Genomic DNA, 26,977 nt, shown 5'->3' with positions numbered 1-26,977 from the left:
ATTTTTTTTTAAACTGCGTTACGTGTCGCATAAAATGACGTAAAGCAAACTTCCTGTTTCTATATCTTTTCGCGAAGAGTGTCGATAGTGATAGCACGTGATAGTATATATATCGAAGAACTGTCATCAACGACAAACAGTGCGACACGTTTACGGAATTGTCAAAGTTATATAAAGACGGAATAAAAAAAGTCAGACCCAGAAATTAACAGGTTGATCCTAGAGAGGTTCAACAACACGGAAATAATTGACGGATATATAATAAAATTGAGACAGAGAACATCGGAGAGAGCGTGATTGCGTTAAAGTGACGTTGCCAGGGAGGAGATCGATGATATTCCGCGAGGATGACGTAACCTGACGAAAAAAGACGTGAACAGTTTTCGCCCCCCCCCCTCCCCTCCCACGGCCACTCCCCTCTCCCACGGCCACTCCCCTCTCCCGCCGCCACTTCCCCCTCCCCCCCCGGAGTTCGCGCGATCTGTATTTTTTTTATTTAGGTTATGTTGTCATCGCGCTGTCAGGTCGCAGGCAGGCAGCAGCCGCTTTTGTCGTCGAGAGTCGAGAGTGTCTCTCAGAACCTTGTAAATCACTTTGTCAGCTGTATATTATGACATGTTATATTACGGTATAATTGTGCGTTGTATACGGTGTCTTGTAAAAATTATGGCATAACTTTAGTGAAAAAGGACAAATAAGCATTGAGATTTCTCTTATTATTATGTCACATATCTTTACATGTGTATTTCTATCGAAAATATATCGATCATAAGTAAAGAACACGTGCGTGCAATTAAAAATTTTTATGTGCAGCTTTTGTATGTGTTTCTAAAAATGTTTAATTGGTCCACTGACACATCTGCCTTATTTTATCAAAATATGCCGTGATTTTAGAGCATTCTGCATCAATTCGGCTATTTTATTAATGTAAGAAACTGTATTTTTGTAGAATTAATTTATATTTCGAGTGTATTATATATAAATATGTATTATATATGTATATATATAATATAAATAATTATATATAATAATTTTTTTAATTAAATATATTTATATAAAAATTTAACTATTTTTAAAAAATTAAAAATATACATATATGTGCTGGTATATTTTTACTTTTCTTTTAATTTATTTTAAAAATTGTTAGAGAGCAGATAGCGTTGCAGTGCGAGAGCCGTAGAATTTGACTGGAAGAAAGTAGGAAACAGCAAAATGGTGTTCGAATCAATCATTGCGGAGCTCCTCAACAAGGTGATTGGCGAGTACATTGAGAACTTGGACTACACGCAGCTTAAAGTCAGCCTCTGGGGAGGTAGGAACGCATACAATATAGTTATTCTATCCATCCCATATAATTCTTCCATCTATAGTAATTATATTTCATGTGACAAATCTTTTTTTCTTATTGCTTTTAGGAGATCTTGTATTAAATGATTTGTTGATAAAAGAATCTGCATTGGACGTGCTAGATCTTCCAGTAAGATTGGAATATGGCCGTTTAGGTAAAAAAAAACTCAGCAATATAAGTTACAATAACTAAATTTATGGAATAATGCAACGTATTGATGTGAAAATTTTGTTTTGTAATGAAACGCTGTATCTTTCAGGAAAATTGATATTAAAGATTCCGTTTAAAGATATGTGGAATGGTCAGATCGATGCCATAGTCGAAGAGTTGTTTATACTGGTAGTGCCTACAAGTCAGGTTGCTTACAATGAAGAGAAAGAAACCAAAGCACAGTTGGACACCAAACGAGCGGAGTTGGAAAGAGTGGAGAAGAGGAAGCAGCTGGCAGAGCTAAAATGTAAACAATTGCATTCTTTTAGAAATTAGTAGAATAAAGATTTTGAAAGGACCTCGCATCAAATACATAGGATTTTGGCTTTCGGTGGAATTGGCTGTTTCTTTCATATGTTGTAGTTTATGATTTGCTGAACAAATAAGTTACAACATGTGAGAAAATCAGCAGATTTTAGCGGGATTCAATTTCATCTAGGATTTTATATAGGTTTAAAAACGCCATACTAATATAAAATTAAATCTTGGTAAGATCAGCTGGTTTTTCTCATATGTTGTAGCTTATGATCTACTGAACAAAAAATGTAATAGACTCAAAGCTAAATAATAGACGGTTACTGATTTAAAGCCGGTCAAATATGAAAAACTTGGGCTCTGCGAGTTGTTTGATTAGCTGTAACTCAGTAACTATCGAATACACATATGAATGCTACAGCATATGAAAAAAAACAGGCAATTCCATCGAAAGCCAAAATCCTGTGTATTTGGTGCGGAGTCTTTTTCAAATGTTTGCAATAATATTAAAATTATAATTTAATTCGACTGTTTTTTAGATTGCTCTCTAAAGCTGAATCTCTCATATATATATATATATATATATATATATATATATATACATGTAAAAATATAGGTTTTTAAAATTCTTCAACTATATATATATATATCTTGCAGCACAAGAGAAACTGGACGACTCGATGGTCGAGAAACTGGTCGCCCGCATGATCAAGAACATCCACGTGGAGATCAAAAGGATCCACGTACGATACGAGGACCACGTCACCTTTAAGGAGCACCCATTTTCCGTGGGCTTCACCTTGAACACTTTCATTCTGGAGAGTTGCACAGACTCGTGGGAGACGACAGGCAATCTGAAGGACATGTATGCCATTCCGCAGATCTTCAAACTGTGCAGCCTGGACGGGCTGGCCGTCTATCTCAATACAGGCGTGGAGCAGTACAGCAAGAACCCGCCATCCTTATATTCCAATCTCTTCTGTAAAGGTATCGCAACCACGGATTATATCCCGACGGGTTATCAATATCTGCTAGGACCCATCAACGTCAAGTCCAAGCTCAGACTTAATCCTAAGCCTGAATCCGACGATAGCAATTATACCATTCCCAAGGTGATTGAAACGCGCTCATCATCGTTCTCTGAAATCAAATATGAAAAGAGGGAGAACTAATAAGAACCAACAAACTTATCTAGATTCTTTACTAATTAATTTGAAAGTTTCGGTCCTTTCTTTGGACCATCTTTAGCAGATCGACTTGTTAGATCTTGCTACTTCAGGGATATATACAAAATAGTACTCACAAAGAGTACTGTTTTGCTAGAGTTACTGCTGAAGATGATGTCAAAATAATTAGAGAAGAATTAAAGAACAAGTTTGTTAGCTCTTATCAGTCATTTTCATACCTAATTTTGTATATCAGCCTTTTTCAATTTATTATTATATCTAAAGTAATAATTTTATTTTGGTCTTCTCGCGTGCAGGTATGGCTGGACTTAGAGATGCAGAAATTGCGAATCGGTTTGACGAAGCGGCAGTATCAGACCCTGGTACGACTGAGCGAAGGTCTGGATCAGGCGCGAAAGGCTGCGCCGTATCGGAAGTACCGGCCCAATCTGACGTCATATCGCGGCCACTACAAGGAATGGTGGCGTTTCGCGTACACTTGTATCCTCGAGGAGACTGTGCGACGGTGTCATCGCAACTGGGATTGGACTCACATGAAGGCTCATCGCGATACTTGCCGCGATTACGCCCACGCTTATCAGACGAAGCTGACGACGAAGAAGCTGGCGAAGGAAAACGAGGAACGATTGACGGACTGTGAGACGAAATTGGACATTTTTAATCTGGTGATCATCCGGCAACAGATCGAGCTGGAGGTGGAAAGACTAGCGGAGCGGGAGAAGAGTCTGAAGGCGAAGCGAGGCTGGTTCGGTTTCCTCTGGAACAGTTCGCAGGCCGAGGAAACGAAGGAACTCAACTCAGCCGCGGCCATCATGCGCAGGTTTGATTCCAAACGTCCGCTTCGGTGTGTAGCTCAAGCTTTTAGATTATTATTGGAGGCTTTTAGGTGCTTTAAATGTTTAATTGATATAATTATAGTTCTATCTAGGCTATCTTGATGGTTATTTTCAGATTCGAGGAGGCGATGACACCGCAAGAGAAGGAGAAGCTCTACCGGGCGATCGACTATCAGGAGAACAGCGCGCCCGCGCACTATCCGGAGACATACGTGATGATCGATACACGTTTCTTCCTGCATGGTCTACAGATCTCTCTGCTGGACACGGACAAGGAGCACTCTTGCGTCCTGGATCTGCAGCTGCACGGTGTGCAAACGGGCTTTAAGTCGCGACCGTCCGCGAACGCGATTCTCGTCACCGCCTCCATCAGTGACATGAAGCTACTAGGAGCGACGCAGGACAGCCGGGTGCCTTCGCTCTTCAACTCCGAACACGGCAGTTCTGACAGCGCCCTGCTGTCGGTGTCTTACGAAAAGAATCCGATCGACAAGCTCTGCGGCGACCGCGTCATCGTCAAGTCCCGATCAGTTGATATCATATACGATGCGCAAACCATCATAGAACTGGTCAACATGTTCAAGGTATCATTTTTGTTTCTATGAAGTTTATATCTAAATTTATATATTTCTGATTTTCTTCTGGTCTCCTCTCTACGTGCATTTTTATGTCGATGAATATTTTTTAGTTGCAAGACTCTTCGTCGCTGAGCCAGCTGCAGACAGCAGCAGCGGAGCAATTGGAGGGCTTGAAAGAAATGTCGGCGCTTGGGTTGGAATACGCCATAGAGAAACACTCGGTCCTTGATATACAAGTGGACATGCAGGCCTCGCAACTTATCATACCGCACGGCGGTCTCTACGAAGATACGAAAGCGCTGATTGTCGTGAACCTGGGCAGTCTGAAGATGCATTCCCTGGAGAAGGGAAAGAGCGACATGGCTGGCGCCAGCGTTAAGCAGTTGGTTAGCATGGGCAAGAGCGAAGAAGAAGTGCTGCTACACTTGAGGGAGCATAGCTATGATAAATTCGTTTTGGAAATTGTCAACTTCCAGGTAATCTTGATCTTCAATTTGGATAGCGTTCAAAAATTATTTCATAAAGATAGAATCTTGTATGTTATTTTTTTCCCCATACCTAGGTGCTGGTTTCATTGCCGAATGAAGAGTGGCGATCAGCCCTTGCAAGCACCGAGAGTTCCCTGACGTTGCTTCACCCGACCACCTTAGAGATTCAGTTCCACAAGTGCCTGGTGGCAGATGATCCTCGGTTGCCGAAACTCCGGCTTCTCGGTCGTCTACCGTCGGTAAACGTGAACATTACGGACGTTCGATTGCTGCAGGCGCTCTCAATCGCGCAAAGTATTCCCTTGCCGGAAGAGGAAAGACCCGCGGAGTTGCATCGAACGTCTCTCTCCAAATCCATTTCGCAGTTGTCGCTGAAAGAGCTCGGCACCACGATATCCAGCATCGCCGACAAGAAGAAGCAGCAACTGGAAACAGCGTCCGAGCCAATAAAGCAGACGACCGATCTGGAGATGAAATTCGAGATGAAGGAGTTTACACTATCGGTATCTAGGCAACGAGACAGTAGCACGGAGTCGTCGGAATTCGTCAGGTTTGCAACGCATACTTTATACTTTTATATAGAATGTCCTATTTAAAAAAATATGTTTAAATACACAAAAAACAGCGCGTTTTAAAAAACAATGTTTCGAGCAAAAGTTGTTTGGTTTTGAGGAAAAGAAGTTAATAACCTTGAATTTTAACTAAGGTCAGTTTTTAAGGTCGTCTAAAGATCAACCTATTTTTTAAAAATCATCCTAATCTTTTTTTTTATATAAATCAATTCCTCGCAATATTAAAAAATAAAATTACGAAATATTTTAGGTTGATCTTCAAACGACCTTGAAAAATGACTAGTTAAAATTCAAAATTATCAACTTTTTTTCTTAAAATCAACTTTTGTTCGAAACTTTGTTTTCTACAACATGTTTTTTTTTCTATATCTAAGTATAGCTTTTTGTAATGAGACATCCTGTATATTTGATTTCAAAATTTACTTTAAATGAATTTTTAACTGATTTTAGCTTGACACGTAAATTTTTGAATTTACTCTTCAAACTTTCTTCAGATTCCAGATACTGCAGCTGGAGGCGGAAATGCTGCAGCGCACGTACGACCAGGAGGTGCAGCTGCGGCTGGGCGGTGTGCAGATGCGGCAACTGCATGAGGATCAGGAGATTTTCATCGTCAACACACCTATGTCGGCCGGCAAAGACGAGTATCTGATTGTCGTGCGGTACATAAACGTGAATAAACGCTCGCCGGAATTTATCACGCGACACGGCTCTGTTGTGAAGCTGCTGATGCTGGAATTCACTTCGCTGGACACGCTGTTGCACCAGGAGGCGCTCATCGAGCTGCTACGGTTCAGCACGTACATACAGGACCGAATGAGCTCGCTCGAAGGCGTTCAGAAGAAGGAAGTCGAGCATCCTCGACCAACCCGCCTCACTTCTATCCAGGAAGAGACCTCTGGTTTCCTCAGGGAGCAACTTCAGAGGCCAAAATTGAGACCCTCTGGACGACGTAGAAAACAAACCGTCGAATGCATCGATTTAAAGGTGAGCGCCAAGATTGGGTCGATAAATCTAAAGATCTCCAGCGTCGTCCGGGACATTAGCGCGCTCTACATCGAGGGTATCAGTGCCAGTTTCCTTAGCAAGTCTTCGTACTCGCAAGTGAACGCCGACCTGGCTTCCATCAGCATTAAAGATCTCAATCCGGTTTCCGTGTACAAGGACATTGTGGCCGTAGAGGGTGCCGAATCTTTGCAGGTAAGCAATCCTTCACAATTGCACTTTCGTTGTTTTACATTTGTCGTTTTTAATCGTCGATTTGAACCATATTTGCAATTAGATCCAAGCGGTGATCTACAATATAGAGCCGTGGGAGGTGGACAAGAACAACATGTCCGTCAAGGTGACGATGGGTTGCCATCGTATCGTCTTTCTGAACGCGTTCGTCACCAGCGTGATGAATTTCCTGAACAACTTTCAAACAGCCCAGAAAGCAATTAAAGACGCATCAGCGGCAGCAGCGGAAGTCGCGAGGACGAACATCAAGGATGTCCAGGAAAGCGCTTCTCGCATCGAGCTGTGTGTCAAGATGAAGGCACCTGTTGTATACGTGCCGATGAACTCCAAGAGCGAGCACAGTTTAATGCTGGATATGGGCAACCTTATGGTACACAGTGTGATGAAACTTAATTTAATCTGCAGACTAATTGATGTAATTTTATTAGAATTATTTCATAAGATGCATATATATACTCTCAGGTCTGCAACGTCTTCAAGAAATTGGAGGCGACGAATGAGGAAACTGGCGAGTGCCCCATAGTGGACGAGATGAAGATCGAGCTGCAGAACTTGAAGCTGTCGCGAGTCCGACTGAATACGGAGAAGTTTATCAGCGAGAACGAGGTGCTTCTTCTAGAACCGGTGACATTCACGCTACTGATGAAGCGCAATCTGTCTACCGCCTGGTTCACCGCCATCCCGGACATCGACATGTCCGGCAGATTGAACAAAATCAATCTGCTATTGAGCAAAGAGGATTACACTACGATTCTGAAGGTACTGGAGCAGAATCTGGGCGAGACTTTTGAAGATCCGAAACCTGTGCAAGCTGCGCCATCTGCCGTAAAGTCCGAATACAGCGCAGAACTGCAGGTGAATATGAGAAGAATATAATATCAATAATAATTTGAATAGTTATATAATAATTGCATAATAAGAAGTTTTTTTATATCATCATTATCATCATTTGTCACTGTCACTTATCAAGATTCAGCCGGCGTACAAATACGAGGTCGACACGTCGCGAGAACCGCCATCGGTGGACACGCAGGAGCGACACGCCCACACATCCGTGAAGTTCGAGTTCATCATGGACAGCCTGGTGATCAATCTCTTCACCGGCGGCTCCAAGTTGCTGCAGTCGCAGTCGTCGCCCCTTCACCTGCCCGAGAACGGCCTGGCCCGCTTCTGTCTCACCCACTTCGCCGTGAAAGGTCGCGTGTTCGCGGACGGTCTGCTGGCTACGTCGATCCTGCTGATGAACTGCACCCTGGACGACACGCGGCGGAGCCGGGAGAACTCGCTGGCGCGGATCATGGAGAGGACCAGCAGCGTGCCGAGTGGTGAGGATCACCTGGACAAGGAACACGCCAAGTATAACGCCAGGAGTATGCTGGACGTGACGGTGCGTCAGAGTCCGAACGACACGTTCGCCGACGTACGAGTGTTCTCCTTCAGCATCATCGTGTCCCTCGACTATCTCATGAAGATCAAGGACTTCTTCGACGTGGACACCGCGAACAAGACCACCGCCAGCTCCCTGCAGTCCTCGTCGAGAAGCGAAACGGTGGTATCGTCGAAGAAGAGACACCCGACGCAGCAGCCGCCGGTCGCTTCGACCCCCAAAATGTTAACCGTGAATCTGCATGTAGAGAAGCCGGATATCATTCTGCTCGAGGACATGGACGACATCAACTCGAACTGCATAATATTGAACACGGAGCTGCTGCTGAAGGTGCGCATTATGGGAGAGCACCAGGTGATCTCCGGCTCCATCAAGGACTTCTCTCTACTCACGGGGATATACAATCCTACGAAAAGGGCCGACTGGATCTATCAGGTATTTTGGGGATATTTTCGTATGTAGAGTATAAGATATTTAATCTTGTACTTTATATTATATTATTGCATAGGTTCTGAGACCGTGCAGCATCAGCGTTGCCGGTTCCACGCCGGAGGGCAAAGGGCTTCACCTAGAGATCTGTTGCACAGATATACACATCTCCGTTTCGCCAGGTAATTTGTGGCTCGCCAGGTCGTCAAGATCGACAATAGTCCGTAAAAACGCGACATTTTTACAGGTGTGATCGAAATATTGAGTAAGGTTGTTCACACGGTGACAAAAAAGGAGGAAGAGGACAAGGAAATCGTTAAACCCGAGCCTAATTACGAAGGATTGTGGATCGTTACGCCCTTTGAAGAGAATGATTACTGGTTCCTGAAGACAGGTATTTTTATCCTCCTTTTTCTTCTTTTTTTCCTCTTTTTTTATTATTTTGCTCAACTATGTTATATCAAATTGTTTTAGAAGTTGCAATGGAAGCTCTTGAGGAGTTCACGTACCCAGACGACGAGATTGTAGCTGCTTATAAACCTGAATTAGCGATCGTCTCGGCTCCGACAATCTTGCTGACTCTAGAGGCTGGTGTCGGGAACAAAACTCTGCCCATGTTGCTGCTTCACGTGGGCTTCCAAAGCAACGTCAACGATTGGAGCACGAAAACGGTGAGTCGTTGATCGCGAAAAGTCATTGTTACTTATCTTACGTTGTTGATAGACTTCATTGTTATCACGGCTTTGCAGATGAGCATCGATTGTACGATGTCCGTGATCATGGCGTATTACAACAGCCGTCTCGCATTATGGGAACCGCTGATCGAGCCGATAGAGGGTTCTGATAACGGCAGACGTGTTTCCACACCCTGGGAGCTGAAGACGAAGGTGATTATTACGTCATCTTTTTTTTAAATATTCTACTTGTGTGTTTTTGTTAATTAATAACAGTTTTGAATTTGTTAGGTCCAATTTAACGACATTTTACTGGACTCGAGGGGCGCCAGCGCTGTTAGTCCCACTTCGGACAGCGAGCCTGAAGAGCTACCAAGTCAATCCATGAAGATGTCCATCGACATTACATCTTCCGTAAGTGAAGCCTCTTTTGCAAGCGGCAATATTATCGCCAAATTTTCTGAAAAGAATATATAGTGTTTATTTCGTCGGCTACAGGATAATCTGGAGATAACTGTGACGAAGACGTGTCTGGATGTGCTGAAGCAACTCGGCCAATCGTTTTCCTCGGCTATGGAGGCCAGTGGGAAGGGACCCACCAGGAAGGTGGCGCCATACGTGCTGAAGAACGAGACTGGTCTGGCAATGATACTGGATTTGGAGCACAGTCTCTTCAAGGTCCGTCACAACGAAGGCTCTTTCGAACTTGCATTTCTGTATTCACTCATCTATCTATTTGATGCAATTTATGCGAACTAATATCGGTGTTTATCCTAGATATTCGACGATGGATCGAGAATACGAAATCATAGCGATTCGTACATGGAGGTGATCCTTGAGACTGGCGCGTCGATCGAGCTGGCGCCGAAGACATCCAAGCTGGACGCGCGTCTTCTCGAACAGTTGAAAGCGGAAACCGTGAAGGACAGGGACGACAGTAAATTTGCCGTTTCTGTAAGTTCATGATACGCAGACGTAACGTGTACAAGAATTCATAATTTTTTTTTGATCGTCCAAAGGACCCCGCACCAAATATATAGGATTTTGACTTTGCTGTTTTTTTCATATGTTGTAACTTATTACATTTCTGGTTCAGCAGATCATAAACTACAACATATGAGAAAATCAGCTGATCTTACCAAGATTCAATTTTATATTATTAGTAGGGATTTTTGAACCTATATAAAATTCTAGATGAAATAGAATCCCGCTTATGACTTGCTGAACAAAAATGTAAATAGAATCAAAGCTAAATAATAGACAGTTACTGATTTACAATCGGTCAAACATGAAAAATTCGCGCTTTGCGAGCTGTTTGATTAGCCTAACTCAATATATGTCCATTATTTAGCTTTGAGGCTATTACATATTTTGTTCAGCAAGTCATAAGCTACAACATATGAAAAAATAGCCAATTCCACCGAAAATCCTATATATTTGGTATGGAGTCCTTTATTTCTCAATTAATAATTATAATAAATATTAGAAATAATTTCCACTCAAATATCAAGTAAGATAATGTTATTGAAGAAAATATTAAAACTAACCCTAAAGATTTACAATCTTAAAATAGATGAACAATAGGTATAAGAATTGTATTCAAAAATATCCTAATGTTTATTCATAACTCCTTAAATATAAATCATAATTATAATAATATATAATAATTATATTTTATCGCTATTGTATAATTTCACTGAATCTAAAATAAAATTTAATACAGTTTAAAGGCATCCAAGGCAAATTGGCGATACCTGTTCTGAAGGCGGACAAGAGATTCTTCTCCTTGAAGCACCGCAAAGAGGGCTCCGAGGAATGGGGCATCGTGTCAGACGTCGTGGTTGAAGAAGGTAGCACGATCGTCACTCTCAGAAGCATCCTCCAGGTAAAGTGGAGAGAATAGGATCGCAAACAATATTTTATCGATTACGATAATCAGCATTCCGCATGCTCTGTGCACACAGGTCCACAATCACTTCGCGCAGCCGATTGCGGTTTATTACATGACGAAGCGGGGGAACGAAGTCGAATGCGTTGGTACAGTAGCACCGGATAAAAAGCTCAACTTACCCCTGGACGCCGTCTACACCCCAACTAACATCTATTGGCTCTTCTTCAGCGTCGAAGGGTATATTTGCTTTTCTTTTTTTCTTTGTAATAATGTCACAATCTACATCTAGTATGATCTTCAAGGTATCTACTCTCTGGAATGATCTGGAAAACCTGTGAAAAGCATTAAAAAATGTATTTTAATAATCTGCATCTTAAAATTCTCTATTTTATCTGGAACATTATTCTAGATACATGGTGTCGGTTGAGCCATTCATTTGGAAGGACCTACAAAAAACGGTTTCTATGACCAGGCTACTGAAATGCGAATCTCGATCCAAGCAGGACGTTACAGAGCCATTTTATATTCAGGTTACAATATTTGTGATAAAATATTGGTGTTAATTGACATTAATTAATTAGATAATGAATTGCATTGAATATTATTAGTTGTAATAATAAGTAACTAAAATAAAATAATATATATATTTGTCTATGCAGGCTGTGGGAGAGATCGAACAGGTGTATTTTGAGAATACCACTCGTCATACAATGGCTAGTACCATCTACAACGTACACCTGTACCCGTCCGTGTACTTGAAGAACTTTCTGCCGATCGACATCATTATCTCCTTGCCAGGCACCGCTCAGGAGAACTTACTCGAGGCCAGCGCCTCCTTGCAACTTCCCACAATCGATCCAGCCAAGTCGAATATAATTATCAAGGTAAAATGTAGGACGATTAATGTGAAAATTAAATTATTATTAAATTATTTTTCTTGATATAAAGATTCTTGATATAAAGATCCAAATACATAGAATTTTGGTGAAATTGACTGTTGTGGCTTATAACTTGCTGAACAAAATATGTAATAGCCTTAAAGCTAAGTAATGAACAATTATTGAGTTACAGCCAATCAAACAGCTCGCAAAGCGAGCCGTTTTTCATTTTCATAAGCCCGAGTTTTTCATGTTTGACCGATTGTAAATCAGTAATCATTTATTTCATTATCAGATCATTTTATTTAGCTTTGAGCCTATTACATTTTTTGTTTAGCAAGTCATAAGTTACAACATGTGAGAAAATCAGTTGATTTTAGCAGGATTCAATTTCTAGGATTTTATATAAGTTCAAAAATGCCGTACTAATTGAATTTTGGTAAGATCAACTGGTTTTTTCATATGTTGTAGCTCTGCTGAACAAAAAATGTAATAAGCTCAAAGCTAAATAGTAGACAGTTACTGATTTACAGCCAGTCAAATACGAAAAACGCTCTACGAGTTGTTTGACTGGCAGTAACTCAGTAACTATCCAATATTTAGCTTTGAGGCTATTACATCTTTTGTTTAGCAGGTCATAAGTTACAACATATGAGAAAATCAGCTGATTTAACCGAAATCCATTTTACATAAGATTAGTGCGGGGTGCTTTGTTTAACTTTTAATTTATTTATTTTTATTATATTTATTCAAGCCTATTATTTATTCGGGATGAATTTCTTCAGCTGCCCAATTACCTGGAAAAGGACTGGTCGTGCAAAGACGAGATCGTGGCGAATCCACCCGAATTCGCAGTCTGGTCGTTCGAGTCTTTCGATAGCGCGCAGAAGGTGACCCTGGACCTTGGGATGCACACGTCGCACAAACACGGCTCGATCGTCATGGCGCTGTATTGTCCCTTCTGGATGCTGAACAAGACCGGCCTGATGTTATCCTACAGAGTACGTTCGCACTTCATCGCGCGAAAAGCTTTTGCTATGCGGGCACAAATTGCGATTCAAATGTCATATTATGTCTCTTTATGTCTCTGAAAGTTTGAAAATTTTTTTTTCTGAAATTTTTAATCCTCAATCAAATCTTTTCAGAGAGTATATATACGTGTCTCTTTGTCTAAGATCATCTCGAGTCCTTGTGAAATCTCTCTTCTCACGTTTCTCTTATCTCTTGTATCATATATGCTAATGCTCGTTTCCTCGTCCCCCCCCCCTTTTTTTTCTTTACTCTCGTTATTGTCTCGCAATATTAACCAGCACTGCATCCGCCCCTGATCAGAACCCTGTATTCATCATGCTCCATTATTTTGCAGAAGTCAAGTAAGGGTGGCAAAGAGCACTCGAGTCCGATCAAGGTAGAGATTTCCTATTATCGTGCCGCATCTCATTGTGCTTTTCGTGTAAAAACAGGGTGTCTACTTCCTAGAAGTATAAAACTGGGATTCTTAGGGATTCTTTTTTACCTAGAAAAAAAGATCAGGGAATTTTCATTGATATATATTTTTTTTAATTCTCGCTAATTTTGTTCTTATGTGAAAAAAACGAAAATTGTATGCAAGTGAAAAATGCTTATCTTTGCATTATCAGTTCTTCATTCAGTATATTTTCAAATTCAACATTTGAAACTTAAGTGACTCTTTATGTTTTATTTAAGTAAAAATTAAAAAATACATAAAAATATTAATGATAAAAAATTATTTGAAAAGTCGCAAAAAATTTTTAAGAATTTTATCTGAAATTTCGAACAAAAATATCTCAAAAATTTAGAGAATTCTAAGACATTTTTTTTTTACAACATTTGAATAGACACCCTGAAAAATCGTCGACTCGTGTGAAATCACTCGCGAAATTAGCCGTCAAAATTATTTCTTCGTCGATATTTATATTTTATATATCTCGTCTTGTGAAAATGTACGTGGGGACATCTTTCAGAAATTCGTTTCCGCTATGAAACCCCATCATCAACGATACAGGAGGAGGAAAACGCGCGCGGTGACCCATCGCTTTATTTCAATATTAATATATACTCTGAGCTATTCTCTCTCTCTCTCTCTCTCTCGTGTTTGTGTTCGCAAAACAATTATTGCTGTGGGATAACAATCGTCTGATCTAGTCAGACTGGGACTAACACCGTCGCAATTGTGTTAGATTACCATCGTGTTGGTCCTGTAATGTTAATCGACTCTTAACAACTGCATTTTAAATCAAACACATAAATCGCGCTTCTCTTTACATAATTAGCTATTATATCATATGCGTTTAATTATTGCGCTTTTACCCATGCTGCTCTGTCTCACCTCTGTTTATCGTCTTTCACTTTACTTGAAGCCTCAATCTTCAATACGCGAATCTCAATTGTCAAACATCCTAATGATTCTTTTCTTAGTTTTCTAGATATAAGGCACAAACAAGGTTTATTTAACGAGCTAATATTACGTTTAGCGTTTTGTTACTTATCCTATTAACTGCATGTGACGAAATTTTATTTGCGACGATTAAAACGTGAAGATTATTAATCCATACACGATTCTCGTTCCAGACGACGGATGATTACTTGAACGTCCTGTACCATCCGGAGCACTTCAAGGGGCCGATTCTATTCTCGTTTCGTTCCAAGGCCTTCTTCGGCAAAAAGAAGGCAATGATCAGAGTGGAAGACGGAGAATGGTCTGACAAATTCTCCATCGACGTCGCGGGCAGCGAGGGTGTGGTGGCCTGCAAGTACAACGGAATAACATATCAGGTTCTGATGTTGATGACTTGTGGTTTTTTTTATCTTTCTCGATCATTGCTATTCCTAACTATCTACTCCTAAATATCTTTCTAAATGTTCCCAAATATTTTTCTAAATATTCCTAAATACCTTCCTCATTCACTTCTATTCCTCAATACTTCTAAATACCCATCCCAAAAATACTCCAATTCCTAAATATTTCTAATATCTTTCTCAACTATTTCTATATTTCCTCAATACTCCTAAATATCTTCCCAGATATGCCTAAATACCTTCCCAAATACTTCAATTTCTAAATATTCCTAAATATCTCTAAATAACCTTCCTTCATCACTCTTATTCCTTATTACTCCTATTCTTAATTTTATTCGTGCAAGTACAATGGAATGACATATCAGGTTCTGATGTTGATGACTCTTGTCGTTTCTTCTTACCTTTCTCAATCATTGCTATTCCTATTTATTCCTAAATATTCCCAAATACTTTCCTAAATATTCCTAAATACTTTCCTCAATCACTCCTATTCCTTAATACTTCTAAATACTTCCCCAAATATTCCAATTCCTAAATATTCCTAATATCTGTCTCAATCACTCCTATTTTTTAATACTCTTAACAATAAATACCTTGCTAAATACTACAATTCCTAAATATACCTAATACCTTCCTCAATCACTCCTATTCTTCCTAAATATCTTCTTAAATATTCTTAAATATATGTCCAAAACTCTAATTCTCTCTCTCCTAAATATTTTTAAATACATTCCTAAATACCTTCTCAAATACCTTCTTCTTCAATTCCTAAATACTCCTAAATACCTTCCTTCATCACTCTTATTCCTAATTTTATTAATAACGGAATAATAATTGTATGAACTATTGAATTTACCATTTACTATTATCTTTAGCATCTAATATTTTTAATGGCCTTTGATTTGACAATTTATTCTTTTTACATCATCACCAATTCTCGGAGCAATTAATTTTATTTCAACATTATAGGAACTTTTTTAAAATTTTATCCTGAATGAGAAAGTAAGATTAAAAGGAATAAAAAATAAAAATAATAAACAAAAATATCTTTCTATTACAGATTGGGGTGCACAATCAGCTGACGTACAATTCGTTGACCAAGCAAATCACGTTCACTCCCTATTACATACTCATCAACAACGCGGATTTCCTCATTGAATGCCAAGAAGGCGATCGTCCGGCGGATCCGATGATCAAGGTACGTTATTAAATATAAACGACTCAATTACTTATAACTGTATAAATGTTTGAACGAAAGATTGCATTATTATATGTAATAATCATTCTAATAAAGATGAATTTGTGAAGGTGCCTGCCGGCGAATGCGCAGCTTTGTGGCCTCGAGTCGAGCACGAGAACAAAACCTTGAGGGCCAAGGTCGCGGGTCAACCTGAAAAAACTGCAGCGTTTATTTACACTGACAGTCATACAACTCTACTGAAATTGGATAATAAGGTAATGCAAAATGGTCTATTCCCCTAAAAAATCTGGAGAATCTGGAATTATCAAGAATTTCTTTCAACCTGGAAGAAGCAGGAAACTTTATTGTAATTCAGAAAATTTCTTAAACACTTTTCTTTTTGATAATTTTACTCTTGAACATACTCTTTTACTCTTGGAATCTCGCCGATTGATGAAGAGAGTTGCGATTATATGCGATAGTTAAATGTTCACATTTTTATATATTGTACTTGTGACAAGACTACCTCTCGTTCAACAGTACGGAGGGATCAACGTGGACGTGCAAATCAGCGAAGGCGGCATCTACATCTCTCTATCAGCCTACAGTTCAGGCAAAACACCAGCTCTGATCATCAATCATACGCCGCATACCATCAATCTCTGGGAGAAGGGTTCGATCAATGTCAGGTAAAAAAAAGAAAGCGTCCAAATGTCTCTGTTCGTTTGTTGTTCCTCTATTATGCTTCTATTAAAAACTTGATGATCGTCCTGTCCACTCGAATGCGAATTAATTGCGAAATTTGCGCATCGACAGGTCTGTGCAGTCATACAACAGGATGTTTTACACCTGGGAAAATCCGGCAGGTCCGCGAAAGATCGTCTGGGAAGATAACAGCGGCAAAGAGATCGAAGACAATCTTCGTAAGGTAAGAGAGAAAAAGAAGAAATTGAAAAAAGAGAAAAAATAGAAAAAAAGAAAAAATTAACAATAAAAGAAGAAATAGAAAAAAAGATAAAACATCTTTTCCATTTTTTTTAGGATAATCTCGGTACCTTCCATTTACCGGAGATAGACGAGAAACTGGTCTACGTGTCATTCCTAGACGGCACTCAGCGAGTGCTCCTGTTCACCACGAACCAGAAGATCGCTGAAGACTGTCAGCTGGCTGGTGATCTCGAAGTGATCGATCAGGAGATCACGTTGAACATTCACGGTATCGGGTTCTCCCTCGTGAACAACATCACCAAATCCGAATTGTTGTACATGTGCATCGCTAGGTAGGTATATCAACTAGTTGTATATAGTTTTGATATAATAATAATGAAATTTTGGATCTACAATATTATTTAATCAAATGAAAACCATTTTCATAATTATATTATTGTAGAAAAATTAATAAAATTCTTTTCATATATATCATGCAGTTCTGGAATTATATGGGAGACCCGCAAGTCGCCCGGTCGATGGCGAGCGTTAAACGCCAAGGAGGTCAACGCCATCGAGGAGGGATATCAGCGGTACATCAAGGAACTGCAGATCGGCAAGGATGCAGACTATCGGGTGATGCTAGAGCTGAAGCTGATGGTAAAACGAAGAGTTTCAAGTTAATTTCTGATTCAATAGCGCATCGACATTCACAAGCATCGTTCTCATTACTTTAGGTGGATTATCTGAACATGGAGATGCTGAAGCCACATCGCAGGTACATGCGACGTAGATTTCAGACCGGACTTTGGCTACAGTATCGTACCTCGGCGCACCAGGTACAGTTGCACGCAAAGATCAACAGACTGCAGATCGACAACCAGTTGTCGGAGTGCGTCTTCCCGGTTATATTGGCTCCAGTTCCACCGCCAAAGAGTGTAACGCAGAGCACAGGTATCGTTTATTGTCTGCAGAGCGCGAGAGAAAATCTCTTCATTATCTGTAATCTCTAGTATCAGTCTCTTAAAACTATAGATGTCACTTATAGATAAAAATATGTAATTTATAACTAGCAGCTACGTATTTTTTTTTCAATCAATAGTACGGATTTGTTTTAACACCAGAGTTGCAAGTTTCTTCGTTTTCTCTGCAGTGATAAAACCTTTTGCGGAGCTCAGTATGGTCAAACGTCTGCTGGAGCACAGTACAGTGCAACAATTCCGATACTTCAAGGTTCTCGTACAAGAGTTCCACATCAAGGTGGACATTGTCTTTCTGAATGCGATAATAAGCCTCTTCGAGGCGAACGAGGTCAACGATGCGGAAGAGGTGAGTCTCTTCTTTTTTTATTATTTATTCGTTTATTTAAAATCGGCAAGAGGGTAAAACGCAGTTATTTCGTTACAGAGCGCGTTGTTCCGTACCGACATGAAGCTGGTCAACGAACCGCTCATGTATCACGTCAATCTGATCACCACAGCCGAGCAGAAGAACTTTTTCGATCTACTGCACTTCTCGCCGCTTAAGGTTTGTGAATGTAAATTGCAAATATTATTTACTTCTCGACAGTGGAATTTCATCTCTCTCTTCATTCATAGATACACATCAGTTTCTCGATGACCGGCAGTGGAGGTGGACCTTCTGCGATGCCGCAAGTACTTAACGTGCTGTTGCAAGGAATCGGTGTGACACTGACGGATATTAACGACATCGTGTTTAAGTAAAGAAATCCTTTTATCGCATTTATTAGAAATAATCTTAATCTAATTAAGAATCTTTTTAAAACTTATTAATCATTGATCTTAAGATATAAAGATTATGAAGATATAAACATTACGAAGATATGAAGATGCAAAGATATGAAGATATGAAGATATGAAGACACAATGATTATGAAGATATGAAGATTATAAGAAGCTCTAGATATTTAATCTTCATATCTTCATAATCTTTATATCTTTGTATTTTCATATCTTTGTATCTTTATATCTTCATAATCTTTATATCTTTGTATCTTCATATCTTCGTAATGTTTATATTTTCATAATCTTCATATCTTCTTCGTAATCTTCATATCTGTAAATTTCGAGATTCTAAATTCTTCTATTAATGCGCAGATTGGCGTATTTCGAGAGAAATTACGTGTTCATGACGAACAAGCAGCTCATCTCCGAGGCGACCACTCATTACGCAGGCCAGGCGATCAAGCAGGCGTATGTGCTCGTGCTGGGACTTGACGTGATCGGTAATCCGTACGGGCTTGTGGTCGGGACTATGAAAGGCATCGAGGATCTGTTCTATGAACCCTTCCAGGGAGCCATACAGGGTCCAGGGGAGTTCGCGGAAGGCCTATTTCTAGGTGTGCGCAGTATGTTGGGTCATACCGTGGGCGGAATGGCAGGTGCTGTATCGAAGATCACGGGAGCGATGGGTATGTTTTGATATATTGTTCTAATCATTTTAATTTCAATGATTTTTTACATATATTGGAACTTTGCTACGAGATGTTAAATTATATATAATTCTTGTAACATTTGACATTTTCTCTGATATATATTATTTTTTTGCAGGCAAAGGTATAGCTGCTCTGACCTTCGACAAGGATTACCAGCGAAAGAGACAAGAACAGCTCAACAAGCAACCCACCAACTTGCAAGAAGGTCTCGCCCGAAGCGGAAAGGGCTTAGTAATGGTAAAGTCGTAGATTAATTGATGTATAGATTAATCGATCACTCACTTGGTACAAATTATTTATTAATTTCGTTCGATAGGGCGTAGTCGATGGTGTAACTGGTGTAGTGATGAAGCCTATATCAGGAGCGAAGGAAGAAGGAGTGGAAGGGTTCTTTAAAGGATTCGGAAAAGGTGTCGTTGGACTTGTTACGAGACCTACTGCTGGAGTTATCGACTTCGCCAGTGGTTCCTTCGGAGCTGTCAGACGGTACGATTTATTAGCCATGCAAAGAGAAGCTTGATAATTTTACCTATAAGTAATAAGATTGTTTTGAAGAAACTTGAAATTCTATAAATTGTACGATTAATCAGTACAATATATTGTAGATTAATTTTTTTAAAACCGTTTTAGAGCTACCGAACTGAACGAAGAGGCAAGAAGAGTACGATCGCCTAGATTTCTGCAACCAGATAGTCTTGTTAGGCCATACATAAAAGAAGAAGCCGAAGGCAACAAGATATTGATGGTAAGAATTTTATTCCTCTGAGAATCCTCGTTACTTTGATATCTTTTTTATCAAAAAGGTTTATATTTACATTGTTTACATTCTATTTTTAATGAACCATCCACTGTGTAATGGGATATTTCTGTAATAAATATTTCATTAATTTAGATATAGAGCCTATATTTAAATATTATATATATCACAAATTAAAAAAACATGTTATATATTTATATATATATACATATATGTATATTATATATATATATATATATATATATATATATATTTATTATATAATTATATATTTATATATTATAAAATATTTTATATTAATATAAAGAAAAATGCAGATGCTATATAAAGATATTTTTTTATACAAATTGTTTTAACAATTTTTTTGTAATTATTTTATAGTAAATATTTTTCTAAAGATTTTTTATTTTATAAACTGAAATTTGGGCACGAATTTTTTAAAAATTAATACATATATACATATATATATATATATATATATATATATATATTTATATTTTTTTTATAGGAACTGGAGAAGGGAAAATACGCACACACGGACGTTTACGTCTATCACATGTTTATTAACAAAGACGTGCTGTTGCTCACCGACAAGAGATTATCATACCTTGAACATAGTGACCTGTTTGGTGGTTGGCGGGTTGGTATCATATCTTGTTGGTTTCAAATATAAATCGCGTTGGTTTCAAATATACATGTATTCCATCGTTGCAGGTTGACTGGACTCATACCTGGAACCAGTTTGGCGAATCACCAAAAATCGTAGACAAGGGTGTGCAGATCTTTCTTAAGGACGCCAGCAAGAAGAAGAAACTCGGCGGTCTCTTTGGCAGCGCCGATCAGTCAAAGATACTTCTAATAACGGATCATAATGTTAAACAGGTATGCAAATGTGTTGCGTTCTGAAATATTCCTCTATCAGTTGCCATTCGTCTCGCAATGTATCACCTTCTTCTCTCTTCCGCAGTTGTTGTGCAGTAAAATACAAGAGCAGATCAACCAATATGGAGTATAACGAATTATGGAAGTGACGAAAGAAGCCTCTCCTCGCTTCCGGATAGCTTCGCAAAGCGAATTCGCACAATTTGTATGCACATTTTTTACTATTTATAAGACTGAGACTGCGTGCGTTCGATAATCGTAAGTCAGTCCAAGATAGAAGGAACACCAGAGTGAACTAGAGTTCAGAAATCAATCATGACAAGAACGCAATGATATCTTTTTTCACTTTTTACCACGCACTTGTTCAGAATTTTTTTTGTTCTCGGTATCGTGATACCGAAAAAAAATGTTCGATTTTGTTGCAAAAGATTCGTCGAATAAAGTTGAAAAAAAGGGATATACAAGGTGTCCCGTTTTAATTAATAATATCATACCTTTATAAGTTTTTATGTCAAATGGTGCAATTTATATATAAAAAAAAATTAGCATAATTCCATTTTAAAAAAATAGGTTGATCTTCAAATGACCTTGAAATATTTTCTCGTTACACAGTCACAATTTCAACAATATTCGACTATATTAATTAAAATGGGACACTGTATCGTTTCAAAGTAATTTTTATTAATCTAGATACTTTACTTTCTCAGAAAGAAATTTTTCAAGAGTGTCAAATCAATCAAATTTTATTTACATAAAATGACACCTCGCAGAAAAAGAATCTTTTGCATCAAGTTATAATGTAGATATACATATTGCAAAAGAGAGAATCTTTTTCAGATTTATATTTATATAGATTTTTCCCTACATACAAACTCTCCATTTGATGGAGTCGATTGTTTCAGTCGCAAGAGAGTTACCATTTTATCGTTTAAGAGCATAGATTTACTACGTGAAGTCATGAAGTAGGATTAATCGTTTAAACAACAAAGTCCTAGAGTACAATAACTTAATAAGCCAAACTGGTTAAATTGTTAAACTCGAATAGAAGCAAAAAAGTAAACAAGTATCAAAATAGATACCTCATATTTTGATATTTTTTTACACAAGTTTAATTAAAAAGTAATACAGAAGATTATTGTTATTCGTATATATTTGTTGAAGTACCAGGCAGATTTTTATTGAAAAAGAAAAACATTTTGGTATTATTTTATATTTACAGGCAAAATATCGCCTTATCATATATCAATTAATTGCATTATTGTTAATCTATCCAGTAGGCTTTTAAATCATCGAGTGATATTCTCGCTAATTAATAATCAAAAGTAATCGTGCTTAATTATTATCTTCCTCCTGACGACATTTGACGTTGTTAAAGAATTTATTACTGACACATCGAGTAGACGCATTGTTAAGACATTAATAAATTTTATCATCTAGCTTTAACGCCTAAAAAAACTATAAAAACTATAGTATGCACCGGTACGATTTCTAACCGGCACTTCTACCTCGTTTTTATTAACGCTATTTAGTATAATAAACATAAATCAATAAATATATACATATACACATATATTAAATAACACATACTTAAATTGTATATAATTGACTTAATATTTTCAGAACTAATTTTTTTTTCTATTACTAATTTTCATAGAAAGTTTTAATTGAAGCGACAGTAAGGCACTACAGAATTAATTTCAGACATGCGACATATATTTATTAATTCTATGATATATAATTATAATTATGTAATATATATATATATATATTTCGCTTCGCTATCCTTTGTTGCAACGTGTAATAAAATTATAAAATTAACATTTGTACTCTGTCTCTCGAGTTGTGACATCTTTCTATCTATTTAAGTTTATTTTTATTATCAGAAATGATATATTTTTTTATATAGTTTTTAGAAACTCTATCTTTTTTTTTTGTACACGTTTGATGCTAAAAATGTAAAGGAAAAAAAGATATGTATAATAGTATATAATATATTGAATTTAAGTAAATGCGCGATTAAATAAAAATTATTACAATAATATATTGTATATATTATATATTTCACATTTATATATTTACTATATTATAACTTTGCTAGCATTTATTTCGTAAATCAGTGTATTATTAATAATTTAATTTAATGTTTATTATAATATTCTATATATATATATATATATATATATATATATATATTTATATTTCTATAATCGCTTCATTTGTTAATTGTGGCTGCGTTGACACGATAGATTAAACGTGTATTTGGATGAGATTTTTTATATATGCTAACTAATAATTATTCACGGCCTATCAAATGCGGTCCGACGACGATATCGAGGAACTGCAGCAGATTCCTCCTATCCAAGGTCCTCCGCAATTACCGCCGTTAATCAAAGGACAGAAGCTAAAGAGTGTAAGTGACGTTTCAGCAGATCTCGTCGAATCTTCTAACATTAGTTTTTTTAAATTCACATTATATTTGCAGTATCACTATTCGACTATGTATTAAAATAGGATACACTCTGTATATCTAGATATACATGATATATTATATTTTCTAATCGTCCTATTATTTGCATTAAATAATTATAATTGTGTAAAATTGTTATATGTTAGTAATGTAATTAAAAATTCAAATAATTCTCAATTTAACAGATTAATTCCAATTCTAGGGACCGTATACCGTCACAGTGACTGATGAAATGGTAGCGCAGAGGGAAAGGGAGAACCTGGAGCTGTACAAAGCTTGGGTACGAGAACAACGTCAGAGGAATATGTTACCAGAAGAAGATGCTGACGAGTATATCGGCGACTTCAAGGAGGCCGCGATCAGACGGAGTTTCATCCGCAAGGTCTTTTGCCTCCTTACGCTGCAGTTGACATTCACCATCCTCGTCATATCTATCTTCATGTTTATGTGAGTATATCCAAGGAAGGATCTATTTGTACTTGTGATTTTAAACTGTTTTCTTTTTTCGTTCTTCTTTCTAGTTTCTATTTTTCTTAATTTTTTTACTTTGATCTCCGTAGAAATAATCTTTGAGGATTATGGCGTGACTCTTATCAAATTACTTTCCAGACCCGAAGCACAGAAGTTTATGATACTGCATTGGTACCTGTGGATCGTCGCCATGTAAGCATTCCTTCGCCACTCGTATATAAAAGCAGTTTCTATTGTATTAAGTGAAAAGAGATGAAGAATGAAAGAGAAGAAATTCTATAATTTGTCATTTTTTCTTCTTTTTTTTCTTATTCTATTTCTTTTATTTTCTTCTTGTTTCTTCTTTTATTTTCTTATCTTCTTATTTTTCCTTTTATTTTTTTATTTCTATTTCTTCTTTTATTTTCTTCTTATTTCTTTTTTTACTTTCTTATTGTCTTCTTCTTTTTTCTTTTATTTTCTTCTAAAATGCAACCCTCTACAATAAAGTTAACACACGAAAGAAATGCAATATTTTTTATAAAAGAAGTAATTCTCTTACAATCAAATAATGTACATATAATAACATATAACATATATATATATCATATGTATAATACATAACATATAGCATATATCTGTCGTGTTATATATAATTATATTCATTTTTTTCTATTTTATTTGAACTTAAAATCTGATTATAAAAATCTTCTCAATTTTCGACAGGGTCTTATTCATCGTCGCTTATTGTGCTGTGGCCTGTTCTGTGCATGCCAGACGAACACCTCCGTTCAATTACATATGCCTGTGTCTATTGGTAAACATTTCTTAATCTCACAAAGATTTTTCCCTTTCAATGGGAGCGATCGATGTAAATTAATCCAATTGAATCGTCCTGGAATGTCACGTCGCAGACGCTGGGAATGTCGTACCTGTCCGCCTTCGTCTCCGTGTTTTACAGCATCGAAGTAATCCTCATCGTTATGGGGATGACCGCAATCGTCACGACAGTAATAGCTCTCATAGCAACGTTCTCCAAGGTAGAGAATCCTCTATCAGAGTATCTTAATATTTCTATATATTTCCTTCGTAATTTTATGTCTTCAATATACACGTGGTGTGTCCCAAAAGTGATGAGAATGATTTTTTTAGGCTCCTCAGAAGGGCTGCGTGAGGAAAGTGGGGGTTCAGATAGTTGAAGGAAGATCTCAGGTATACAATCGGACCCTTTTCATTATCAGTTGAGGCTTCTCTTCCATTCTTGAAGGCCTTATGTCACCTAAAAACTTGGGCTGACAACAAAGCAGCTTCCCCATACGCTATCTTCAACATCTTCAGCGTTTCTGAAGCAGTTTTTAATAATGTACCGACTGTTCGAAAAGCTCGGACTCAACTGAGAAGGATCCAATCTAAGATCCCCCCTCAATTACTTCGACTCCCACTTTCCTCAGCCCTTTTGGGGAGCATAAAAAGAAATCATTCTCATTACTTTTGGGACACACATCACATATACTATGCTATATAAAGCCCTAAAAGATGATGATTCATTAGTTTTAATATTTAATATTAATTAGTTTTAATATTTATTATTAATTAGTTTTAATATTTTAATATTAAAATTCTCTTTTAATATTTTTATGTTTTCTGCATCATGCGTTATTTTTTATGATCTGTGAATAATTTTAATACATTTTATTCTGGAAAAAATTATACGAATTAGATAATTTAGATTTATACCAGTTCTTCAGCTTTATTTTTATAAGTTTTTAATTTATTTTATATTAATAAGTATGTTAATCGAAATGTGAAGTATATATATATATATATATATATATATATATATATATTATATATATATATATAAAAAGAAGAATATTACAAGAATTGTTATATGATATGATTATAGTTCGACTTGACAATGAGACCAGGCTTATTAATGGTAATCGGATTGGTTTCGATCGTGGCTATTTTTACAATACTAATAATCCTATTATTTACCCACATATTGGTTTTACGTCTGGTAATCGCTATCATTGGAACGTTACTACTCTGCATGGTTAGTGTGCAAATATTATAATTTTTATGAAAACAAATTTCTACCTAGTAATATATATTTTAATTTGATCTCTAAACTTCTTTACATCTCTGAAAAATACAACGTGTACTAATTTATTATAATGTATCTTAATTTATCTCAATTTGAAATGTTTAAAATTTTTTTAAATATAATAATATAATATAATATATTATCTAATATATATTAATGTATTATAATATTATTAATATATTATATTAATATATTATTCTATTAATATATTAAATATTTAAAATTTTAAATATTTAATATATTAAGTTATTTAAAAAAATACTTTTTGAACAAACCAACAAGTAAAAAATTATTGAGCAGATAATACAAATATATTGAATATATTAATCAAACATTTATTTCATTCATTTTCAGTATTTGTACTTTGACGTGCAAACAATCATGGGTGGACGCAGAATAGAGTTGGGTCCCGAAGAAGTCGTCTTCGCAGCAACGCAGATTTACGTTGATATCGTGCTACTGTACCAGTATTTGTTGATGTTTATGGGATTCTTTCATCGATAACATTAAACCAATACGTCATCATATATATCACCTTGATATACTATTTTACATATTATATATTTTACATATATTTTATTGTATATACATATTATATAAATACAATATTTTAAATATTTTAAAATTTAAATATAAATATTTAATATTTAATAATATATTTAAATAATATATTTAATATTTAAAAATATATTTTTAAAAATATTTTTCGAGAAAGAAATAAGTGAATAACAAATTACTAGAAAATTATATATATCATTTATTATTTATATAATATTTATATAATATAATTAAAAAATATTAGATTTATTTTTTGCTCGAAAAATATTTTTTTAAATATATTTTTAAATATTAAATATATATTTATAATTATTAATTTTAATTATATTATATAATTATTAATTTATACATATATATATTTATATAATTATATATAAATTAATAAATTATATAAATTAAATA

General features: G+C 36.6%; 2 protein-coding genes across 4 annotated transcripts; both read left to right on the top strand.

The window, feature by feature from the left end:
- Positions 1–438: 438 nt before the first annotated feature.
- Vps13 (vacuolar protein sorting 13C) lies at positions 439–22,794 on the top strand. Of its 2 annotated transcripts, XM_083053673.1 has the most exons (45): positions 439–927; positions 1,148–1,312; positions 1,416–1,502; positions 1,608–1,805; positions 2,471–2,925; positions 3,297–3,820; positions 3,952–4,420; positions 4,525–4,890; positions 4,977–5,452; positions 5,969–6,674; positions 6,757–7,083; positions 7,176–7,568; positions 7,684–8,535; positions 8,609–8,711; positions 8,777–8,923; positions 9,004–9,200; positions 9,279–9,416; positions 9,495–9,617; positions 9,702–9,881; positions 9,981–10,157; positions 10,927–11,088; positions 11,168–11,331; positions 11,504–11,624; positions 11,754–11,978; positions 12,758–12,973; positions 13,339–13,380; positions 13,958–14,017; positions 14,565–14,768; positions 15,853–15,990; positions 16,101–16,247; positions 16,513–16,661; positions 16,789–16,900; positions 17,014–17,252; positions 17,400–17,559; positions 17,637–17,853; positions 18,053–18,228; positions 18,307–18,426; positions 18,498–18,619; positions 19,017–19,330; positions 19,470–19,591; positions 19,671–19,840; positions 19,985–20,099; positions 20,620–20,751; positions 20,826–20,993; positions 21,079–22,794. In XM_083053673.1, exons 2-45 carry the CDS (start codon positions 1,213–1,215, stop codon positions 21,124–21,126), a joined length of 9,861 nt encoding a protein of 3,286 aa, XP_082909799.1. In that variant the 5' UTR covers positions 439–927; positions 1,148–1,212; the 3' UTR covers positions 21,127–22,794. The 2 variants fall into 2 exon arrangements, with proteins under 2 accessions (XP_082909799.1, XP_082909800.1); XM_083053674.1 differs by lacking the exons at positions 13,339–13,380; positions 13,958–14,017 and having other exon boundaries at positions 440–927.
- A 420-nt stretch (positions 22,795–23,214) lies between these two features.
- On the top strand, positions 23,215–26,546 carry LOC145945249 (protein lifeguard 1). 2 transcript variants are annotated; one of them, XM_083054127.1, is made up of 7 exons: positions 23,215–23,403; positions 23,663–23,907; positions 24,070–24,123; positions 24,637–24,727; positions 24,825–24,950; positions 25,817–25,966; positions 26,372–26,546. In XM_083054127.1, exons 1-7 carry the CDS (start codon positions 23,305–23,307, stop codon positions 26,519–26,521), a joined length of 915 nt encoding a protein of 304 aa, XP_082910253.1. In that variant the 5' UTR covers positions 23,215–23,304; the 3' UTR covers positions 26,522–26,546. The 2 variants fall into 2 exon arrangements, with proteins under 2 accessions (XP_082910253.1, XP_082910254.1); XM_083054128.1 differs by lacking the exon at positions 25,817–25,966.
- The last annotated feature ends 431 nt before the right edge of the window (positions 26,547–26,977 follow it).

This window comes from Prenolepis imparis, unplaced genomic scaffold (genome assembly GCF_030444845.1).
Source record: "Prenolepis imparis isolate NDT839.2.m4 unplaced genomic scaffold, iyPreImpa1.0 SCAF_14, whole genome shotgun sequence".
NCBI classification, from domain to species: domain Eukaryota; kingdom Metazoa; phylum Arthropoda; class Insecta; order Hymenoptera; family Formicidae; genus Prenolepis; species Prenolepis imparis.
The sequence above is the reverse complement of the archived record's forward strand: the minus strand, read 5'-3'. Positions and strand labels throughout refer to the sequence as shown.

Excerpts from the sequence above, each read along its gene's own strand:
- Vps13 (XM_083053673.1), top strand. The coding sequence starts at position 1,213 with ATGGTGTTCGAATCAATCATTGCGGAGCTCCTCAACAAGGTGATTGGC. Across the intron at positions 1,313-1,415 it reads TAAAGTCAGCCTCTGGGGAG|GAGATCTTGTATTAAATGAT; the intron begins GTAGGAACGCAT and ends TATTGCTTTTAG. Across the intron at positions 20,994-21,078 it reads CGGATCATAATGTTAAACAG|TTGTTGTGCAGTAAAATACA; the intron begins GTATGCAAATGT and ends TCTCTTCCGCAG.
- LOC145945249 (XM_083054127.1), top strand. The coding sequence starts at position 23,305 with ATGCGGTCCGACGACGATATCGAGGAACTGCAGCAGATTCCTCCTATC. Across the intron at positions 24,124-24,636 it reads TACCTGTGGATCGTCGCCAT|GGTCTTATTCATCGTCGCTT; the intron begins GTAAGCATTCCT and ends AATTTTCGACAG. Across the intron at positions 24,728-24,824 it reads ACATATGCCTGTGTCTATTG|ACGCTGGGAATGTCGTACCT; the intron begins GTAAACATTTCT and ends GTCACGTCGCAG.